A 23,771-nucleotide genomic window follows, 5' to 3' on the forward strand; every position below is an offset into this window, starting at 1 on the left:
GCTGAGGGAAAAATAGAGAGCTTAAGACAGTTGAGCAAACACTTAGGAAAACAGCCTTCCCTTTCCTTCTTCAGGCTCAGCTTCAGTCAAACACTTCTACTGAGGAAGGAGAGACTCAGTAGAGTTCAGGAGGTCTTTCTGAAAATGCTCAGTATGGGTTGGAAAGAAATGCTATGTGTAGAATGTTTCGAGCTGTGATTACTAAAGACAGACAAACTGCTCTTGTCCTTGTGGTTTTTACTGCAGTCAGAGTGAGCAATGGCATGGAGTATGACCTTTCCTACTGTGGAAATCCTGAAGGACTACACAATCCATCTCACGAGTTGCTTGTCTTTGAATTACAGACGCATGCCAAGTCTACTGGAGTATTTAAGTTACAACTGTAATTTCATGGGTATCCTGGCAGGCCCGTTATGCTCTTACAAAGACTATATTACTTTCATTGAAGGCAGATCATACCAACTGCAACAGTCTGAAGCAAATGGGAAGGAAGATACAAAGTATGAACAAACGGATCCTTCCCCAAATGTAAGATGTATGACTCTTGCAGTGCTGATGCTTACGTAATCATTGCATGGAAAGCTTGGTTTGCACTCTTCACTTACAGGCATAACTGCTGAGCTGTATCTGGAGTTCATTCATCAACAGAATTGTTCCCTGTTGAAAAAGTTGTATGCTTATTTTTTAAAGGCAGGTTTTTTCCATGGTTTCCAGTCTGGATCTTGTGGATAAAAGCAGATGAATTTGGAGCTTCCTAACAAGCTTATATGGTAAAAAGCCATCTTTAAATTAAAACTGTTCATGCATGTTCACTTCAAAGTATATACTGTGCCTGAAAACCCAGTCATATGTATCAAATTGAAAAAGTTATAGAAATAGTTTTATTTTTCATGCTTGCAGTCATATGGAGAGGTATTAAAGACAGATTTTGATCTGATAATGTAGTAAAAGATGTAGTAGCTATAACTCTATGAATAGTACTCCAAGCCATGTAAGTCTTCTTTCTCTTCAGTCTGTTGTTGGAGAAGGGACCAAAGCCATAGAGAAGATAGTCCAGTGGATCATGCCTTATAGAAGAGATTGTATGACCTGAATTTAAATCAAAAACTCGCAAAACTTGGTACTTCTAAAATTTTGTTCCAATTAGGTTAATGCACAGAGTACAGAATATTATTTTTTCACTCTTTTCATATTGTCCTAAATAGTAATGTATCTGGCATTTAAAATTGCATGTGCCTAAGATAATTCTTACCTCATGTAAGAGGCCAAATTTTCGTTGGCTCAATTGGAACACTTCACATGGATGGCTTTTGCTAATTCCAGCACTAGTTGCCTGTCTGCTTATCTTGAGACCATTTGCTTTTGGAGCAGATGAAGGCATTCCCACATGAAGCTGCTTGTCTTGTTCCACCATCTAGAGGTTATGGCCCCACAGCTGGGCCAACAGAGAGAGCTTCCCAATTGGTTGAGGCATCTCCAACCACTTCCATCCTTGGAAAGTGGGTGAGGACTCTGCATGCTCCATTCTACCCATCTTGTGTGATTGTAGTAACTTGCACTACTGGAATCTAAACTCATGGCTGGAGGATGATAACACTTGAAGGTGCTCCACAAGTTGACAGAGCACGTGAGCTCACACAAGTGAGCTGTGAAACAAGTTGGGAAGGGTGAAAGACACTGGGAGAATTCCTTGTGTAGATTGGCATCACATGGCCCATGCTCTGCTTTGATGTGTTGTATTGACAAAGTTGCAGGCACTTTTGTTTCTAAACATAGTTCTGGCCCAGTAAAGTCTTGTGTACTAAAATCCTATTTCTGCAGAAAAGTGTTATGTAGTAAAATTACTGCAAATGAGTGGAGGTAAACCAAATCTGCCTGTATCAGTACTTCTGGACACACATCTGCTGATTGCCTGATAGGACTTCCTGGCTTTTTACCACATAATCTTGCTAGTAATAGAAGTAAATATAAACTTATGATGGCTTCTTCTTTCAGGTAAGTGGTTTTCCTTAAAATTAATTGCTCTTAAGATGCTTGAAACTTTTGCAATTTATGCTGCATTAGCTTTTTACATAAAAACAAAGAGAAACTGTTTATGCTCCTTTCATCTCCCAATTGGTGTTAGAGAAATCTGGCTGCATTTTATAACACCAGTGAGTATTGTGTGCTTTTGGAGGAAGATGAATGACACAATTTTACTGCATTTGCTGTATCAATTAAAATATTCATTGTCTTGTTCTAAAGAATGTTTGAGTACCATTAACTGTACAGTAACACTTTAAATTTGTTATTATTTCAAGAAGAATAAATTTTTAGGTAACTCAAATTTGAAGTGTAGTGGGGATCAGCAAATGTCAATGTCATAAATAGAAAAGAATCCTTGAGCTGAGTTACAGTAAGTTTCATTTCTTGTTAAATATAATTACATAACCAAAGTAGTTCATGCCAGCCTCCTCCTCTATACTGTGTGTTGACTGCATGATGTTAACTTGGATTAGTACTTTTGCTGTGTTCATTGCATGTTAAATGAATCAAGTCACTATATTAAAACTTACTTCTTATATCCTTCCTATTGTGCCTTTTTGCAAGCTATCAGTTGTTGGTGCTCAAAGTGGTGTCAACTCTCAGAAATTAATATCTGTCTTTGTAAGTTTCTTTTTATTATGGCTACCCTTAAAATACAAGATTCCTGTCAGCAGATATCTGCTTTCTTGCTTATTATGCAGAATCTTCCTACAGGTTATAATGTTCTTGCTCAATTATCTATAATTTTTATCTGAGGTACCAACCTCCCCAGAATAATGTGCTCTATCTAATACCGTTCAGTATTATGTATTATGTACTGATTCTTTATCAACCTAAGAACAAGGTCATTCAAATAAAATTTTTGAAGATTCCTCTCTGCATTTTAATCTATTTTAATATATTATACATGTTTATGTAGTAATTTATTTCTAAAATTTCTGAGCTCTGGGAGTATTTTACCTTTATTTCTTCAATTAGAAAGCTGCTCCTGAGCCCCTTTCTCCAATTAGGTATCTAGCTTTCAACCTAATTATATTCCCATCTAATTTATGCACATTTAGTTTTGTCCTGGAACTGTCTTCTAGCTTAAGTACCTCCTTCCCTTCCCAGTGTTTATCATATTGGAAATTTTTATACACGTATGCCCAGTTGTTCATCAAAACTAGACTAGGTCTTTTTACCTTTTTGTTGTAAAATAATTTTTATTCTGTGCTTCTTCTGACATCAAAGTTATCCTGCATCTTACTGTTTTTTAATTCCTCAACAGAACAGTGATGTTGCTATGTTGAAAACTTTAAAGAGTAAATGAAATTAATCTTCATGTTACTTCATTCTTGTAAAAACTGACCAACCTTCCTATGTGACAGGAATTTGATGAATGCAAACTTATGCCTTGGCAAAGAAAGTTTTATTAATAACCTGGTTAATTAAGTAATAGAAAGTGAATGAAGGTGTTAGCAAATGAATTTCAATTAATAATTGAACAATAATTCTGTTGGTGTCAGTGCACAGCATTTTAGTCTGATTCAGATAATTTGAAACTAACTCGTTGTGAAAAATCAAGCAAAAACCTACCAAACCCTACCAAACCTTCAAAGACACCTTCCCACCAAAAAAAGTTCAAGCAAACAAACACCACCCCCACCTCCTGGCCCTGCAAATGCCAAAAATCTACGTTTTCATCTGATTCGTTTCTCTAATCTGACTCAACCTAACAACCTAAGGAGGATGAGCCAAACCTGCACAAAGGAGTGGAGGCAGGGCAGGACTCTGCTTTTCACTGCAGCCTGTGTTTGGCTTGGCCTTCAGAAACTCTGCTTAAACCAGTCTGGAAACTGCAGCTCCCTGTCTTTGTAGAGGTGGGAGATTTATCTTCACCACAGTTTTCTAAGGACACTATTATCCCTGATCCTGATCCCTGTAATTGGTATCAGTGTGCTGAGATTTATAATTATTGAGTGAAGTAGTGCAATTAAAAAAAAAATTAAGGCAAAGTACTGTATGTGTTCATTATTTTTTTCTTAAAATAAATTTAGTTGAAATCCTGATGCTCTTTCTTAAAAGAGATGTTTTCGCCTCCACAATTGAGTTAAGCCCCTTCAGAGAAATACAAAGCATATTTGTATGGCAGGTGAATGACCTGTTTACTAATAGAAAAGTTGGTAAATAGAGGCTATGGCACAAAGAAGATCTTTCAACAGAGATAGTGTTATATGTGTCCAAAACATTTTTTGAGATTTTGTGGTCTTCTTCAGATGGAAAGAACCTATTTTTTATGTTTTAACTTGCATGTTACTGATACCAGCTTATAAGTATTACTTCTGCAGAATTGAACATTGACTTGTAATTATAGCTTAGGCCTTAAAGTTAAATCCTTGCAAATGTCTTCAGAACTTGGGGTAATGCGTTCTGATACTTACAAATACCAGACTTTTGCATTTGTCAGATACTGCATACCAGAATTAAAGATTCATTAGTTTTAGTAGTAACTAATTTTATGAACATTAATTTTTATTAAAGATCCTGAAGATGTTAAGCCAACTGAACTTTCTCCCTGCTGTAACAAAGAGAGAGATTATTAATAGTTCTAGAATAACAAAGGAATGTTTTTAGAAAATGAATGCTCTTCAGGTTGAACTCTTGTAACAGAATGAAGTATTAAAATTAAGTTTATTAGAAAGCAAGTAGAAACAAATAATTAAGCACTAGTTTAACCCTTAATAGGTAGTTGCCTTCTGAATTATCTGGCTGATGTTTTTTTAAGTAGCTAGTATTCCTGATCCTCTCTGAAATATCTCGAGATGAGCCAAGAGCAATATCCAAAAATACCCTCATTGTTTTACAGCTTTTCCAAGCCTGCTTTTTTAATCAGGTTGTATCACTTCTTACATCTGTGCAACTAGGTGAATCTTTGATACTGTGTCTTGCCAAAGTGTGTGCTTTCAGTTGGACATTTACTGCTCCATTCTGTATCATGGAAAATAATTGAAAAGAAATCCTTTATTTTGGAACTAAAACTGTGGAGTTGAACTCTCAGTGAATATGATGTTATCTTTAAAAGTTTGGGTGGGTGTACTGGAAACAGCATAGGCAGATAGATTCTGGTTATATTTTTGTTCTGATGCCTCAAACAAAAGTAAATTGCTTTCTTGTCGAGTTTAGGTTTTGCATAATTGTAATGTAAATTAAAACTGTGATGTTTAAATATCGATATTACATAAAATAAAAACTTGAAAATTACATTTAAATTAATTAGCTCTTAAACTTCTCTTTTGTTTGTGTTTGGTTTACTGTGTCACTGGCTTTCACAAAACATGGTGTCTGCCCTTGGGATGTGGATCAGACCAGTGACTTAGAGCAGTCAGTGTCAGGTGTATATTGCCATCTGTAGTTTTATAATAAAACCTTAAAAAAGTTCTACTTTTTACTTTTTAAGTTCTAACTCTTTACTGTGGTGGTTATAGCAAAGCTGAGTCTTGAGAAAATTTTACTAGGTCCTATCTGAACAGTACGCTTCAACATATCTGTGAGTGTATTATTTGTCCCATTGTAGCTTGATCACTCTAATTGGGAAAACAGGTCTATATAGAACTGATTGCCTGAAATTTGGGCTGAAATTCATAAATAGTTTCAGTATTTTAGTTGGTTTAGAATTTAGATGCTGTGATAATCTAACAGAGATGATTGATGTTTTGAGTTGGGCAGCAATTGAACACTTGCATTATACCAAAGGGTCCTGAAAAGAAACTGAGTTTTTGCCATTGTTTTGGAATCTCTGCAGTAATAATATTACTTTGTCCTAGATTACATGTTTTATGTTATGATGTCTTAACAATTTAATTGCTTCAGTAATTTGACAAGAAAATAAGAAAACAAAATTGAGTTGCAAAAGGTGCTCTGGCTATTAGAAGGACTTTTAGAGACTCACTGTAGTCAGACTGGATTTGTTGTGTTGGCCAGAAGTGATGCTCACAACTTGATCAATACAAAAATATTCCTTGAGTCTCTATAAAATAAAGTTTTTTTATAAATTATTTTAAAGTTGCCAGTGCATGTATTACTGAAAAATTAACATATGTATATATCTGTATAGGAAAGGAAGATTATAACTTTCCTTTGTTTCCAGAGGATAAAAAAATGAAACTTACAGAATGTCCCATCTTAAATTTTCAGATAGCTGTGGCACAGAAACTCTTGATCTGTGGACTGTCCTTACTCTTCCACATGACTATTACAAAAACGTTGCCTGTGGAATACAACATTGATGATAACTTCAGAGCTACAGCATCATGGCCTGTAAGGTTTTTCTACCTATATGTGTCTCTTATGGCTGCCAGACCCAAGTATTATTTTGCATGGACTTTAGGTAAGTTTAAATATGTTTAAAAATGTAATAATAACAGAAGGAGCACATATTTAGAGTAATCTGAGATGTGGACACTAAAGTGTGAATTAAAAAGTGGCAGTGCCCTCTTGAGGCCTTAGGAAAACCTGATTGAATTAAAGTCTTTCAAAGTATTAAGTACATTGAGCAGTGTCTCTCTTTTTGAGAAACAAAAGCTCCCAGAAGTGTAAGCACAGTGTTGGGAGAGTGTTGGAAATGAGATCTCCTTTACAAGTCTGAGTGAAATATAAGGAGTTTTGGAGAGTGATAATGTTTCAATGAACAATAAAGTTTAAAAAAAGAAAAAAAAAATAGTAAATCTAGTCTGATGTACAATCCTTCATTTCGATTGTTTGTTTGTTTGATTTATTTTTATATCTTTATTTTTGGCATCTCTTCAAAGTTTAAAATTAACCTCTTTCTGTGATTAGTTATAAGTAATTTGCTTGATGTTATTCCATCATGAAGGAAAATAAATACTTTGGAATTCAAATGCATGATACTGTTGTTAATAGTAGATGGTATTTTCAGAATTTGATGTGTGACACTTCAGTTTTAGTCTTTTTTTTTACTAAAAGTTTGAATGACTGGTGGGTTAACATCCTTAGTAACTTATTTAAGATCTTGAATACATTACACAGTTTAAAGAATATTTTGCATTTCCCTTCATGTTTCTTGTAAAAAAATGACACATACTACAGGAAGATGCTTTATTTAAGTAAGCTGACATCTTGAAAGTAGCTCACACAACAGATTTCATCAGCTTCCTCCTCCTCTCCAGTTTTGCATATTTGTCTCATGGTCTTTTGAGAGAGAATCTGTGGGAACAATGCAATAAAGCAAGCTTTAGGGTAGCAGAGCAGCATGACTCATTTACAGCTGCTGGTTTCATTCCTGGTCAATGAATGAAATGCTTTCAGCTTTTCTGGATATAGTAGTTCTGGGGCTTGTTGTGGAAAGAAATTCTTTTGAATATTGTGCTCTTATACACCCATATCATCATCTCTAAATAGCAGTAGTCATCTGAAAAGTGAATAATTTTAGTTGAGCTCTTTTTTGCCTTTGGTGGTTCAGTTGGATTCCTCCTTGTGCATTTGCTATACTTGCTAGCAGTATAGAGCTAGCATTCTTATGGTAAATACCAAAGAAAATAAACTGTGCCACCTCTGTACTTCTAGTTTGTTGGCCTTCTTCCTTCCACATTGTCTCATCTAAATTTACTATGGTAGGAGTAGAATGTGAGGGGCTTTAACAGTTTTACTGGATGTTACACCTTTGAGTTGTACATTAGTATTCTTTACACTTAAAAAGAATGTGTTAATGAAATCAATTACTTAAAATTAATACTAAAATGCTAGTTAATAAAATGAATACTTAATCCAGTTACAGTCTTTGCATTCTAGCTTGTGAAAGATTATGGCGTTTGTGTCTTCAACTGTTTCTAATTGAGTGTAAAACTATTGTCCAGTGTTTGAAGTTGGCGTAGCAACATCAAATGTAAGGCAGAAAATTTTGTTGTCAAAGATGTTCTTGAAAAAAATTTCACAAGGAAGTAAAAACATTATAAATTCAAAACCACCTTATTTCCTTGTATGTGCTCATCCTAATTTGAAAAATACAATTAAGGAAATATTAATGTCTGAGCTAACAAAGCTGAGGTGAAGGTGAATGACTGAAAGTGACAGGTAGTCACTTTCTGCTTCTGAAAATCCCTTGTATTTTCCTGCATAGTCCAGATGACAGTAGCAGCTTTTTCTCCTAGGAGAAAAATATTGTTTGCTTAGAACATCTGACCTTTGACATGCACTGTACACCCTTCACATTCAAAGGTGTTGTAACAGTGGCCTTGTGCCATTAGTGGAAGTTTGAAAAGCTCTGCATTCCTTAGAAAATTACTGTTTTCTTCTGTGAGGTTTGCACTGCTCTCAGTGAGGTGCTGTGAATGTGCACCTGCCTAGAGAGCATCACACAATCTTTATGCTTTAAGCATCAGTGCTGCTGCATAATGAAGACCAAAGACATGCATCTGAGCACTGAGCAGCTGTCTCAATTCTTTACAGCCAGCCACTGTTTTGTAGTCTTGATCCATCTCATTGAGTTTTTCTGTCTGATTGCTCAAGCAAGTCTAAGTAGGTGGTATGGGAGACAGGGAACATCTGTACTGTGAGGTAGCCAGTGCTACCTCTCATTCTTACGCTTTTGTGCAATTTTTGAATTGGAAGCCAGTGTTGCTTGGATTGTTTTCTTTTGTTCAAGTGATCCTCAGTATTTGAAATAAAAAAAATAAATGCAGTCTTTAAAATGTGGCAGATGTTTTGAACAAACTACATGTTTTGTAATGCACAATTTGTAATACAGTTTATAATTAATTTGTTTCTTCTTGTCTCATTGCAGCAGATGCAATTAATAATGCAGCAGGGTTTGGTTTTAGAGGCTACGATAAAAATGGAGGTACACGTTGGGATCTAATATCAAATCTGAGAATTCAGCAAATAGAGGTTTGTTTCTGGCTCTTTCAAAAAAACCTACATGCCCATGTAGGTAGTTGCTCTTAATTTCAGTAACTTTTCCTATGCAGTCATTCCTTTAGATAGTGAATATGTTTTAAGTCAGAAATGATGTGTTCACCTCTTTAGAAAAGAGTGGAAAATAGCCTGTTTTGAACATGTTCTACTTGTCAATTGACTTCCAAAATATTTTGTGGCTGTAAGTAGTTGAGTAAATACCTTATTCAACTCATCACAAAATTGTATGAGAGGATGTATAATTTATACACAGGAATTTTGAAACACATTGTGACACTCTGCAATTACGGAAGTAATTAGTTTGTTTTACTTTACAGTTTTCCACAAGTTTCAAGATGTTTCTTGATAACTGGAATATCCAAACAGCTCTTTGGCTCAAAAGGTATTTATTTCTTAAAGGAAATGTTTCTCTACTGAAGTTTCTTAGATAAATATTTCTTTGAAGATGGTATAACATTTGAATCTAACTCTCACAAAATATCTCTTGTTTAGTGACTCTGCAGGAGATTCTTCTTGTAATACTTGAATTAAAACCTCTGAGTTTAGGACTTCTCTCTTAATGTAAACTATCAGGTTATGATAGAAACCGTTTTTCTTCACAGGCCATAGGGAACCTAAAACTATTAAGCTGTGGAGGTGTCTTTTTTCCCCTCTCTTAGCATTCAGCCAGTGCATGTTGCTGAGAGCAGCAGACAAAGTGTACATCTCAGCCTGTGAATGCTCGCATTATTTTTAGCCACAGAGCGATACAGGAGCTTCCATACGTTCTGTGAGAGAACTTTCTGTGCTCCTTCTATTAAGACTGCATGGCAGACATCAAACCCTACAACGTGCTGTCAGCAAAAATCCCAAATGAATCTCTCTTAGCTGCACTCTTTTTCCTTGCCTAGGGAACAGGTACAGTGCCTTGTGAACTACATCATTTTGCTTCTTTGTGGTAAGGAGAAAGTAGAAGTGTTTTTGAGCAGCACGTGCTTGTTGTTTCCCTTCTTCCAGTCAGACTGCTGAGTTGATCTCCTATCCACAGGTGCAAGTTTAACTGACACCCCTATCTTGGGATCTATTAGAGGACTTTGCCCCTTATTCTAGGATAGCTGGCAACAGGATGTCTCTTCCATCAGATTTCTTCATAGTATGTTCTCTTTTTTCCCCATAATTTCATCCCTAAATATTTTGCTAAATAAATATCACCCAATTTAAAAAAGAAATTGAATTTTATATGATTATTCTGGTTGTCTCAATAGTCAATGGAATCTCTTGCTGGGACAGTCAGCAAAAAATTGTATGTTTCCAAGTATTGAAATGTAGCATTTCAAAAACCAAATACGTAATTCAGCATTTTGATTTAGTTAGGGAACAGAAGTTAAAGAATATTAAAACATAATAGGAAAGTTTGTATTTCAACAAACTTTCAAATCTCCTTAGTGGAATGATTCTAAACAGCAATTATTAGTGAAGAAGCAAATATTTATAATATTTATATTTATAATATTTCTGTTTAAAATTGAAAGAAAAGAAATGCAAATCAGTTGCTTGGGTGGATAATGAAACAGGATGTGAAGAAAAATTAAAACATCTCATTTAATAAGTATTTTTAAAACAATAATAGAAGAATCCTTGGAGATAGTCTAAATTGATTCTGTCAGAGTGAAAGGGTTTGGAAAGGTGGATGTCCTATGAAAGATTTGTTGCAAGTAAAAAATTGTTTCAATTGATTATATATGAGGTCTATAAATAGTGGTAGAGAATATATATTTTGTTAGTAATCATTTGGTTTGTTGCAATGCTCCAACCATTTGTGTAGAGGACAAGCTCATGGATTACCTTAAATATCCACTTTTAAAATCTCACTTTTTTACCACTTATAGAAGTACCTAAAACCTAAACCATTTATCTCCCATGAAATACGACATTAGCATTTGTTCTGTTCTTTTCTGATAACTGCTAGAAACTGAACCATCAGTTGAACCCTGATTGTATGTAAAAACAAACTTGTAAAAAAGACAGTTAATGGAGCTACAGATCACAAAGAGGTTTAGTAAATATTTTATGTGGATCATAGTACACAGCAATTTAAAGCAATCATTGTTACAGGCAGGTAAGTTAAAACAGATATTTACATAGTAGCATATATCAACAATAAATCATTATAATGTTTCCTGGCTGGGAAAGCTGTTATGTTCCCCCTCAGCACATTCTTTCTCTTTTCCAAAGAAACCATCTCATCCCATTTGTCTCTGGTCATGTTTCCAAAACCTCTGTGGTTCTTGTTGCTCAATTCTGATGTCTCTCCAAACCTCTTGTCTTCTTAGATTAGATGTAGTACTTCTGCTAAGGCCTTCAAGGTTTTCCCCTGGCTTTTTAGAGGCAGAGTTGATTATACTGTTGATCCATATTCATACTCAGCTACACTTTTTCAGTAATGTTACAGGAATGGTACTGGTTTTTGTCTTCCACTTTTCTTATTAGATGTTTTATGCTTTGGACTTCATCTTATTGATTTCAGAACATCCTTCAAGTCTGCCAAGATCATTTTGGATTCTAGTGCTCTCTACTAAGAAAACAATCTCGTCCATCCCACCTTCCACCTCAAAAAAGGAAGGGAAGACAAGGTGGAAAAAATACTTCTCAGTCTACCACCTAAGTTAGTAAAGAAATTATAGAACCAGACTGAAAACAGTACCTTGTTGAACAGTTGATGCATCTTCCCACTTTTAGAGCATTATGGATAACCTGAACCACCTATATTTGAATAGATTTTCTCAATCTGTTGTGAAATGGGTTGACATCGTATAACTGTATGATGATCCATTTGATGATCCTAAAAACAAAACAAGGAACTATGACCATATTTTCTTGGTTTGTTTTTAAGACCATCAAATGAAGCATTTGAACATGATTTATTATTGCAAAATCCATGGAAGCATTTAAGTTTGCTTTTGATTCTTCAAAATGGAAGTCCAATGATTTTTTTTGTACTATTTTACCTCACTTGCATTGATACAGCTGAAATTTGCGTAGTTAATTTAGTGAGTTTTGTTCTCTCCTGAATGCTTTCCAGGGACAATTTCAGTACTTTAAACCAAATAAAGATTGAAGACATGGTATCACTTTATTAATAAGACATAATTAGGCACCAGTTATATACATTTTGAATTAATAACAGTATTAAAACACATAACATTTTGCATGTGTTTAGTGCTTTGGTGTAATAAACATTTTTAAATGGTCTTCTGTAACTAATCCCAAGCCAATTAAAACCCACATGTTTGTACACAATTACATGCAAACTGCACCTCATCTCCTGAGGATGTGTGGGATACAAAACCCTGCTTGCATGCACTGCCTGTGGGAGATGTGGGTGCTCCAGGTTGGTGTGAATCTACTGATTTCACATGCCCCTGAGGAAAGCCTGGCACAAATACATGTGCCTGCAGCTGACAGGAATAAGACACTGCTCCCTGGCATGGTGCACTGCACTGACAGGCCCCTATTTGGATGCAGCATCCCATATAGGGATGCTCTGTCTTGGCCAAGACAGAGGTCATGGTGTTTGTGGGGTGACTTCTGGCAGTGTCAAATGAGGTTTTGATGAAAAATATTTTGCTCTGAGATGTCTCTCTGACTCAGTGCAAATCTTCCTAATGCTTTGGTGCTTCTGAGGCTGACAGATTCTTTGTCAAAAATGTCTCTGTTTACTATTCAGCCTGGCCAGTGTTGCTATCCTCTTTAAGGTGATCTGTTTTGGGCAAATGTCTTCAGGTAGTTTTGAGTATTATGTCAGCCCCATGTTCTCATCTTAATTGCCACTATGAGTGAAGCAAGAGGAGGGTGTCGTGCACATATCCCACTGAGGACATCATAACATAAAACTTACCCCATCTATTTGACTGGAATAAACTAAATTAGCAAATTGCTTTTAATCTTCCCCTGTTCAGATCCTGTCTTTTTTACCTTCTGTTCTGCAGCATTGACTACATCAGTAGGTTTCAGTAATCTTTTCTTTATGTGGAAGTTGCGGTAAAGTAGTTAGGTTACTGGTGGATGTTGTGGCTTTCGGTATCATTAGCTTGTAATCTTTGAATAACAGATGTGTGTTCTCTTCTCTTTCTCTGTTACTTGCTGTGTGGTTATAAAATCTTTTTACATATTGGTTTCTATAGCCTTTTTAGTTAAAACTCATTTTTATATGTTTGCTGTAGATTTGTGCTCATGCATGCTTGTGGTGTTTATTTTTGCTTTTTTAGTTTGTATCTGTTTCCATATTTCCTAATGCTTTTTGGTTTTCAGATAATTAAAGGCATTAAAGAACTCTTGAGGAAGCCTTATCAGGACATTACCATGTTTCCTATCATTCTTCCACATCATGATGGTTTGTTGTTGTGTCATATAATGTTGTCTTCTAGAAACCACCTTTCTTGGATTCCTTTTCCCCTTGTTCCTTCTAGAATTCCTTATTATAGGACCTTGCCTAGTAATTCAGTCTCAACTTTAAAATAACACAGAGTTCAGCATTCTCCTTATTTGATACTGTCTCAGCACTAGAGTATTTATTACAATTTCATCATCACACTCACCGAATTGTGTCACACAGATTTTCAACTGTAGCTTCTTCATTATTCAAAGTTGAAGGTAGTTGTTAGTTTTCCCCTGCTCCTATAAGCTGCTCTTACTTTATGGAAAACATATACCTGACTTATCCCAAGAATCTGGGGGTGGTTTGTGTCTTCCAGTGCAGCTTTTCAGACACATTCTCTGATGGCTCAAGATCACTTCTTAATGCCAAAACTCATCTTTGGATGGTTGTATATCACTTCATTAGGAATAAAGAAGGACCACGTGTGATGGTACTGAGCACAATTTTAGCACTGAGGGAGCTGTGAATTGGGAGCTGTGAATAGTTTTAAGGGTTTTCTGTAATATAGTGACAACATTATTAAATAATACAAAACTGCAATTGAATTGAAACTTCTGTGTTGGAGATGAAACTGGTACCAATGATAGCTGGGAAGACTGTGGGTGATTTGTTTCATGTTACTTATCTTGAATTGTTTCTGACTTGCTAGAGTGTGCTATGAGCGAGCCACCTTCAGCCCAACGATCCAAACCTTCATTCTTTCTGCCATCTGGCATGGGGTTTATCCAGGATATTATTTAACATTTTTAACAGGAGTACTAATGACACTAGCAGCACGAGCTGTAAGTACCAACCAAGTATTTTCTTAAATAATAAGTTTTGTAAAAGCCAATTGATCATGTTTTTTTGCTCCAAAGATGCCCTTTATTGTTGATGCACAATGTCTGATAGTGGTGTTTACTTTTTCAGTTATGAGAACAATGGTAATGATTAATTAAAAGGAGGGCTTGATTTGTAGAAACAAGACAGAGCCTGTAACATCTTTGTAGTATATAATTTGTGGAAGCTCTTCTTCTCTATTAACTGATGGTGTGTTACTATAGCATGCTGAACAGGTTGATGTTATCTAAAATAATTTTGAAAAAATCAGTGATGATGAGTACCTTAAAATTCGAGTGTCAATGCTATGTATTTCTACAGTCTGCCTCATGCCTAATTTCTCTCCAGTACTATTGTAAGGATGATAATTAAAGAATGTTCCCCCACAAGCAGCACATAAAAATCTCTAGTGCAGTTACTATTTCAAGCTGGCCAGGCAGTATGCAGTCACATTTACAAGCTTTTGCAGTTGCTATTCAGAACCATATGGAAACAACAAATCTGCCAAGAAATCTCTCACAATTCTGCCTGAGAAAGCTGTGTAAGACAGGCTTATCAGTCACTTGGTGGAAAAGGGAACAAATTACACATCAGATCAGAGCAGTACAACGGAGCACTTTTTTGTTGAAAGAACCAGGAGAGTGAGAAATGAAGCAGACTGCTCTGTGGTTGCTATAATAGGTAGGGAAAAGTGGTTCTTCAGATTTAGGTTGTTACTACATCAGTAAAACAAATGCTTCTTTTTCTTCACAAGATATGGGTATAGTCCTTGTTTGACAGAACTGACTCCTTTCTTTATAATAGGTACAGCCTTCTTCTTCTTCCAGATCTATCACAGGGGACTTTTGACATTTATCAGCAGGGGGCTGGTGCAAAAGCCAAGGTTCTGGGACAGTTCACAGATAAAAGTTGTTTACCTAGTGAGATGAGTCCAGTTAATTGGAGTGCTCGCTGCCATTCCTGGGCTTCTCTAGTAGACTACATTGTATTCATGTTTCCTATGTATCAATCAATAGGCTAGGAAAAAAAATATTTTGAGTTTCTGTATCAACAGGTACTTAATATTAAATAAGATATTATTTAGAGCATATTTGTTATTTAACTCTACTAGCCTTCAACTGCAAAGTTTGGCAGCACTGATCCATGCTTCATTCTATTATGCTTAAGGATGTGTTCAAATTATTTTACTGCCTTTAATCATTACACATTTCATAACTGGGTGTTTGCTAGTGGCAGTCATAGATTTGTGTCAAAATTTGTTCTTCAAATCCTAAAGTACAAGATTACAAGAAATTTTGTGAAGCTTCGTCTGAGTTCTACAGAGCTTAGGAACAATTCTTTGCATGTGACTGTAGGAATAACTAGAGGGAGATGGCAGCATGAAGGGTATGTAGCTAGAATGACTTGTTTGACTTAGCTTAACTAAGCAAAGACTGAATGGGAATGTGGCATTTACAGGGCAGTTAAAATAAGAAGAACAAGAAGGATCAAAAAGAGTTGTTAATGTAAAGAATTAAATCAGCAGGAGCTGGCCTTGGATATGTTCTTTGGAACAAGGAGTTCTAAAGAAGCTGAGGGTTAAGGATACTGAAGTGTAGTCTGGTGTGCAGCTTTTCAGAGAGCACTGCTTCAGTGCAGGTAACTGGGAGGTGGCAACTGTGGTATCCAGTTGTGGTCAAAGGCTGAATTGAGCTTATCGTGGTTTTTCAGCACAGAAGAGTGTGAGCAAGGATAACAGTTGTCAAAGGAAGATTTAGTGATGTCTTTATAGTTATAGACTTAAATAAAACTGAACCCAATCCTCTGTGGGATTTGGATTTGAGTTTTTTAAATACTTCTGGTATTCAATTTTTGAGCAGAATTTTAGAGCAAAAGAGAATTCAGCATAGAAATTTGAGTCCTTTTAAAATAATTCCACTTGATAGAAGTTAAGATTCCTTAAACATGTAATTAGAAATGATATTTTGTATATTCTGAGATATACTCTGCTTGCCTTAAAATGTATTTTATTAACAAATGTATGAAAATGGCTTATATATAGAAGATTTTGTCAGAAACATTCTGCCCTTCACTTACTCCAACCCTCTATATTTACACAATGGCTTGATGGAATACAATGGCTGCCTCACTCAGACAAGCAGTGCAAGTTTGCATTGGATCTAGGGTAGGATTAATTTATTTAAATTCCATTTAGATTGTTAAATGCTTAATTTCCCATGCTGAATGAAGTGCAGAGAATCTGAGTCAATTCCTGTTGACATTGATGGGCATTTTGAATAGTTAAAAGATACCTGACCAAAGTGTAGCATTTAAATTCATCCTATGACTTTTGTGTCAATGCAACAAACTGAGTTCTCAAGGTTTATTCCTCAGCTAATTAGTATTACCTGCTTTTTCAGATAAGAAACAATATCAGACATTATTTTGTTGAATCTCCTGCTGTTAAACTATGTTATGATATTGTAACATGGATGGCAACTCAAGCAGCAATAAGTTACACAGTTGTGCCATTTGTACTGCTCTCTGTAAAACCCTCTTTCACCTTTTACAGGTAAGCACATTCTACCTGTTTCCTTTCCTTTAACTTGGAATAGAAGTATTTTCAGTGGCAGAAGATTTCTGAAGCTGTTTTAGTGAGATAATTCTAAGATCAATTTGTAGCTGAGTGAACTGTATTTCTACTGCTTGAACATAGTGTGTCTTGTATTGCTCACATTTTCCTGTCATAACAGACTTATTTTTCAGGGGGCAGGGAAAAAAAAAGAACAACTAAAAACAAAACCAGAGGATATCTCTGAAATTACTGTGTGCCCTTGAATTATTTTATAGCAAGACTAGATATTGACTTCCCAGAAGTAACTTGTGAAAAAAGTTGAATGCAGACTTTTGTTCACTTTATACCTTGTTACAGTCCTAAATAAGCAAGGGAAGACTTAATTTCTTATTTTCCCCTTATTTTACTTTCTTAAAGGAAATATTAATGTTTTCATATCTTACGTGCAAAGTATATCTGTAAGAGTGGTCAGAGTTTCATTGATTTACTATTTCTGTTTGTTTTTTAGCTCCTGCTATTTCTGTCTTCATATTGCCAGCATCCTGGTGTTGTTGGTATTTCCACTGAAAAGAACTCAAAAAGGAAGTAAAAAGCATGAAAGTGTCCAGCCAGTGTGGTCCAGAAAACTAGAAGAAGAAAGTCTTTTGCAAAAGAACAATTATTCTACAACAAATAATAGCTTCAGTCAGAAACAAGAAATAACCTGCAGATATCAAGCATTAAAACAGTGATTGAGGAAATACTATGATGAATATATTTTGTATGTTTTCAGAAACCCATTTTTAGCACCTTTTAAAGGGGTTTGTATTTGTTTGCAAAGATATTTAGTAAGAAAAGAATGCATTACCTAGGAAAATCACATACAATAGCAAGACTGGAAACAAAACAAATTAACCCCTCCCATGCCATGTCCCTGTGGGTCACGCCTTATATGAAGATATTACCATTATTTCAATGGGCACTCAGGACTTGCAACGTATGTCCATAGGGTCATATGTGTGCCCTTTGCTGAATGTACGTTGTGTATCCCAAGGCACTGATGGGGTGGAATAAAATTGTGTCAATCTAGGATTAGCAAATGGAAATTAATTTTTCCAACTGAATGACTTGCCTTAAACCCTCTATTTACTGAAATATTGTTTCTAAGTGGGCATTTCAAGTTTGATTTTATGTGGAAAGTATTTCAAATATCTAACACTATGTGCTATAAAGAAGATAAAAATAGGAGATGCAAAGTAACTAGAAGACTTTGGAATCTTTCGAAGGGAATTGCAATAAGCATCTCAGTATTTGGAGGGTTTTCTTAAAGTATTTCAAACTATTAGAGTACATCACAGAACTGTAAACATTGATGCCAAATTATAGTTAAGTTTCTTTGATAAAGAGTATAATTACTTTGAATTATTAAAATGGCCCTTCTGAATGGATTAAAAACACCTCAAGATTTACCTTTTCCAGAGATTGATAGCTCTAATGTAGATTTCTTTTACTTTAAAGTATCTAAACCCAATAAAACACTGCCAAGTGGGCTTTGCAGCCAGAGGGGGAAAGGCAGCCATGAGGCACAGCAGACAATGTGCAAGCACTGGGGTTTCAATGAAAGTGCAGTTTTGCCCTTAAATACCATAAATACTTGTTCTAGAATAGAACTGTTTTACAAAAAGTAATTTTTAATACTTAAAGTTATTTTGAATTTTCAGGCATCAGTTAGTTGATGATGCTTTCAGTATAAAATAGCAAAATTACCTTGAAGCTCCAGCACATAGGTAGTCAAACATGAAATGACTATCACAACAAATTCCTGTATGCTTCATAACTGATGAACCTTTATCCAAAGAAGTGTGTGAATTTGAGGAAAACCTTTTTCTTTGAATTAGAATTTTAGATGCAAATTTCATGTCATATTTCTGGGTAACAATGAAAGGAAAAAATCCTTCAGAGTATCTGACTGTCTGAATTATGGAAGTGTGTCAAGGAAACACTGCAGTGGTTATATCTATTCCCGACCATTTATTGTGATTATGGTCAGTGCTAGAGTACTACTGTTAAAGGGCTACATTTTAATTGCATATATTCTGTATTTTCATATATTTTTTTTAAGTAAATACAAACTGTTTATCCATGTGGGGTTTATTTTTAATTTTAAACCAGATACAAAATAATGCCAGAAAAAATAATGCAGCTGGTTGATTATTAACTAACAAATGATTGAGAAAGTTTTGTCATATTATTTTGAAACCTAAAGTTCTCATCAAATATCTAGTTCCAGTATTGGATGAGTATTCTTACTACCAGAAATGCAGCAATGGTCCTCAGCTTTGGGGATATTGCCAGGCAAACATCATGACAGTACTCCCTGAAGAAGCAAACCTTGAGTTGGTCAGAGTTATTTCCTTGCTGTCATAACTCTGTATCTGGCCCTTGGCTCCTTGCCTAAAACTCCAGGAGGAGGGGAACATAACTTCCCATATATGTGGGTTAGCATTAATTAATCTACTCAGAAAGGGGGAACTGAATATGAAATGAGAGTGGATGAGTCTGTTTAGATGAGCAGGGATGTTAATTGTTTCAGTGACAGCTGTATGACCTTGAGAATAAAATAATCTGACTTCTAAATCCTTACTTTGCCCAGGTAGACTTTCCCTTATATGGGGTTATGGTTGTCATATGCTTCTTTGACACCACATTATGGTTTTCTTGTTGTTAATAAGTAAGGGCATGCTAGTTTGTTTGATCATTATTGTTAGATACAGAATCAGGAAAGACATTTTTTTGCTTTCTGTACTTGGAGGGACATTTACATAAAAAAACAAATTAGATTTGCACATTTCTGGGTGGGTAAGTAGAAATAAGGTTGATTCTTTCAGCATTTGTTACTCTTGAACTTAAATTCATCTTATTGGTGTAGTCTTCAAATCTGTTCAAACAAATATTTTTGGATGCCAGTACAATGTGCTGTTTTCCTATTTATGTTCTCGTACCCGTTTTATTCTTTTGGCATGCCTGCCCATGTGTGCTATGGAGGCTTACTAACCCTTCTTAATGAAATATGGAAACAGTTATAAAGGCTCCTAGAAAATAAGCAGGTTTAGGGTAGTGCAGTCTGGTACTTCAATGTGAGTGAATTCACAGTTTTGTTTAGAACTTTTGTATAGAGGGAAGTTGAAACAACTAGGAAAATACATTCATGCTTTCATTGAGCACAGGTGGCAAAATACAAATTTCAAAATTGGACATGAGATTTTTAATTCATGATTTGAACTCATTAAGTAATTGCAACATAAGAAAATATGACAATTAATTGATTCTGGACAGATTTTAAGTAGAGTGTATTAGAATTTACCCTTTAAATGCCATTGTTAAATATAAAAGTACTTTGAACAAAAATCTGCTCTTCACAAGAATGAATTCTCTTGGGGACTATGGAAAGAACTGTTTTATTTTAATGGCAGCACTCTGATTTTAGTCAGACTGGGGTTTTGATGTTTCTTTCCCTCTGCTTTACTTGTTCTCTGCCTTGCTATCGCACTGGATCCTTTTTATCCATTCAATCAGAAAGTCAAGAGCAACCAGCTCCAATGCTTTAGATAGTTTTTAGGTTTTACACACATGATTTGAGAATACTGAATTTGAAAAGATGGCAGTGATTACTATTGCCCTTCCTGACAAAAATTGTAGAAAGTATATTTCCTTATAAATATTTTGGACATGAAAGAAACATGGTTTTAAGTATTCTTTCACTTATTAAATAATGTATATCCAAAAGGCAAAAGTGTTTCCTGTATTGCAGATCAGCACACTATGAAAAATTAATGCAACATATCATTCATAATTTTATGGTGCTTTGCAGATCTTTGCCTATTGTGAACAGCTCATTCAGGCACTTAATGAGTTAGTGTTAGTAAATGTAGTCACCCTGATAGTAACTATTTGCTTGCTTAACGTTTTTTAACTTTTATGATTCTGTGTTAATGAGAGAGATATATATTACATATTTAATAATACTTTCAGTGGTGCCCACTACTGTTGTAATCAAAAAGGCTTTGTTAGCTTTGCAGTTACAGATACACATTTCTTATTCAGGAAACTTGTTCTTCCCTGGCCATTCCTTAAGTTGACATGTAGACCAGATTTCAGTAATTGGTGACAGTTGAAAATGTATTACATGTAAAACTATTTGTATGCACTTCAATATGCTCTTGATAACAAATTACACTTTAGTGAGAAGACCATGAAGAGACCTTGGTATATTCCCTCCTCTAAATTGATATATGGTTTAAGTTTTACCAATATAGTAAATTATTTATTAGAGAAATTTTACACTTGAAGAACTTGTTCTGTTTCCCCCAGGGGAATAGGAAATATTAATATAAATGCTAGGCTTGTATGACAGGATGCACACTAGGTAGTTTTGCCTCTTTTGATGGCATTGATTTGGATAGTGGTAAAATGTCCTCTGATGCAGAGGAGATGTTTGAGATCATCACTTCCTGTCTAATTCATATCAAAGTAATTTTAACAAAATCTAGATTTTTTTTCTCAGAAGTTTTGCAAACAAATTGTTTACAATTTGTTTAAATACATGGTCAAATGTGTCTTCACATTTGCATACAGATGTGTAACTTGCTTATATGTAAACTTTCACATGTTCAACTTTGTAAGTTGGCCTTGAAAGATAAAGAAATTTAAAAGCACAAGTTACTATAATTTAGGCTTTCATTTTCCTTATCTTTAATTCTTTCACTTTGTAAATCTCATCAAATTCTGAAATCAGGCTTGAGAATTTAATTTTCATTGAAAATTTTGAAATACTACCATCTATGTAGAAATGATCAGTGTTAGAAAAACAGATGGAAATAAATCTAAGGATTTAATTATGATGCAGACTATGTATTAAAAAATACACATTAGTTCTGTGCTGATTCATCACAGCATTTCACTATGTGATTGACCTTTATGTATTTATTTGGGTCCAATAATACTCTGAACTGCACTTGGTGTACTTTTAAATTTTCTTGTTTAAAAATCAATTGACAATAAGTACTTCAATAAGTATTTAAATGCTACTCTGAATAAGTAAGCAGACACTCTAGTGAATTGAGCCTACTCTCATTAAGATTACCAGATCTGTCTGCATCTCAGCTGGTTTGTGCTGTAGGTCTTCATCTTCTCAGTCTTGGTGGAAAAGGATGGAAAAGTGGAGAAGTCTCTAGTTAGAATGTGTCCCAGCTGTGCCACAATTCCTGCAGGGGGCCAACCCTACATGCACAGCCTGGCAGAGGTTCTACTTGCTTGTAACCCAGGCTGCAGCTGCTCTATGCTACATCTGGCTGGATTTTTGACATGTTTGCATGTCAAAAATCTAGACATTTTGCAACACCATGAAATCCAGACATCAAAGTCACCCTCCAAAATTACAACTACAAATACTGCAACACTTGTTTATTATGGTCAAAGCTAAAAGAAAAAAAGGATTTCTTAAAATCTTGTTTCAGAATGTTTTGTAGGTTTTTTACAAAATTTAACCATCAAATGTATCAATTTTCATCACATTAAATATTTAAACCACAATTTTGCTCAGTTTAGGTATACAAATGTGCAAAAGTAAATGTTGCCACTTTATCATAATTTGTGCATTAGCTGTGAGTCCAGTGACTTAGACCTGGTCTTGGTTGTAGACGGTTTTAGATTTTCTGAACCCATGCGCATATCCATATAAACATGGTGTAAATTTTGAATTAAAAAACTGTGTGACTTCAGACTGAGATCTGAGGTAGAGCTACTTCTGGAGGAAAGTTTTTGTATTGCTAGTGACTTAGTCCAGCACCTTATTTCAAACAAACCTCTTGGCAAAAGAGACCTCTGCACAATCTTCTTCCCTTCTTTTGTTCTCTAAGGGGGAGGTACCCCAGGCTGGATTTTCATTTAGGTTTCACTACAATATGTCATAAGAATAGATAGCTGTGGCCCGTGCTCTAGCCAGATTAGACTTGAAAACTGGGAGAGTGTAATCTGAAACAAACAAACAAACAAATAATAGAGAAAATGGGGTGCCCAGAGACTGGTAATCAGAAAAGTGCAACACTGCTTATTAAAGGTGCAACAATTACTACAATAAGGTAAGGAGTATTTGCCTATGCATCTTTTGCCTTTCTATGTGTTTTTCAGTTCTCTTTACATCTTTTCTTTGTACCTTCTTTTGTCCAGTGGTGTTGACTATTTCTATGAAGAATCTGCTGATGTGTCTTACTGTGACAAAGGTGTCAAAATGCTACAATAGTAATTAGGTAGTTACTCTTAAATCCCAGACCTCAGATGTGTTCTAGATCAGTTAGAAGAGAACATTCAAAATGTATTGGATGAAAAATAGTGTAAGATGGGTAATATAGCATTATTCAAAGATGTTGTGATAAGTTATTCAATTTAAGAATTTAAAATATGGAACTTTATTCTTTCCTGCCTTGGTTACACATTCAAAGGAATAGTTTTACCTCAATGCAGAAGTAGTTATGCCTCCAACCACCCGTATGTTAAGGTGAGAGAACACCCCTAAAAGTGGATAGCTACAGTATTCCTAAATTTGCCTTTCCTGGTTCAGACTATAATACATTGTCAGTGAATTTCATTTTTATTATTCCAAAATATATATTTTTTAAAAAGTGTTATTTTTCAACAGATCCATAAACTAAGTGTTGGTGTATGGTAAAATTAAAATACCACTGTTAGTTACACTGTGATTGTGATATTTTAATAATTACTTATTTCTAATTTGTCTCAGCAGTGCTGCAGAAGCAGCATGCTGTTATGTTTTAAAGGTGTTTTTAACTTGCCTATAAATGTTCTTTTCTAATTTGTGTCTTTAAATCTGATTAAACTGTAGTTTAAAAAAAGTGAACTTGTTTTTCTAAATTCTTTGCTTTAATGAGTGGTGAAGTACAAAATTATTTTAATGCAGTTTCCTCTTTTTAGGTTGCTAAATATACATTGCATTTATTTACACTGTTATTTGGAATGTTCTAGTATTTACATTGTTATTTAGAATGCTCT

The 23,771-nt window shown here is 35.0% G+C and overlaps 1 protein-coding gene across 3 annotated transcripts in view; it reads left to right on the forward strand.

The window, feature by feature from the left end:
• MBOAT2 (membrane bound O-acyltransferase domain containing 2) overlaps nt 1-22,754 on the forward strand; it is a 95,532-nt gene extending 72,778 nt beyond the window's left edge. For all 3 annotated transcript variants that reach the window (XM_066314831.1, XM_066314832.1, XM_066314833.1), the window contains 7 exons: nt 345-528; nt 6,199-6,391; nt 8,804-8,907; nt 9,252-9,316; nt 14,001-14,133; nt 16,570-16,721; nt 17,233-22,754. In XM_066314831.1, coding sequence (XP_066170928.1) covers nt 345-528; nt 6,199-6,391; nt 8,804-8,907; nt 9,252-9,316; nt 14,001-14,133; nt 16,570-16,721; nt 17,233-17,455 — 1,054 coding nt within the window. In that variant the 3' untranslated portion in view covers nt 17,456-22,754. The remainder of the gene's footprint in view (nt 1-344; nt 529-6,198; nt 6,392-8,803; nt 8,908-9,251; nt 9,317-14,000; nt 14,134-16,569; nt 16,722-17,232) is intronic.
• Nucleotides 22,755-23,771: the final 1,017 nt, after the last annotated feature.

Source organism: Sylvia atricapilla, chromosome 3 (genome assembly GCF_009819655.1).
Source record: "Sylvia atricapilla isolate bSylAtr1 chromosome 3, bSylAtr1.pri, whole genome shotgun sequence".
Lineage (NCBI taxonomy): Eukaryota > Metazoa > Chordata > Aves > Passeriformes > Sylviidae > Sylvia > Sylvia atricapilla.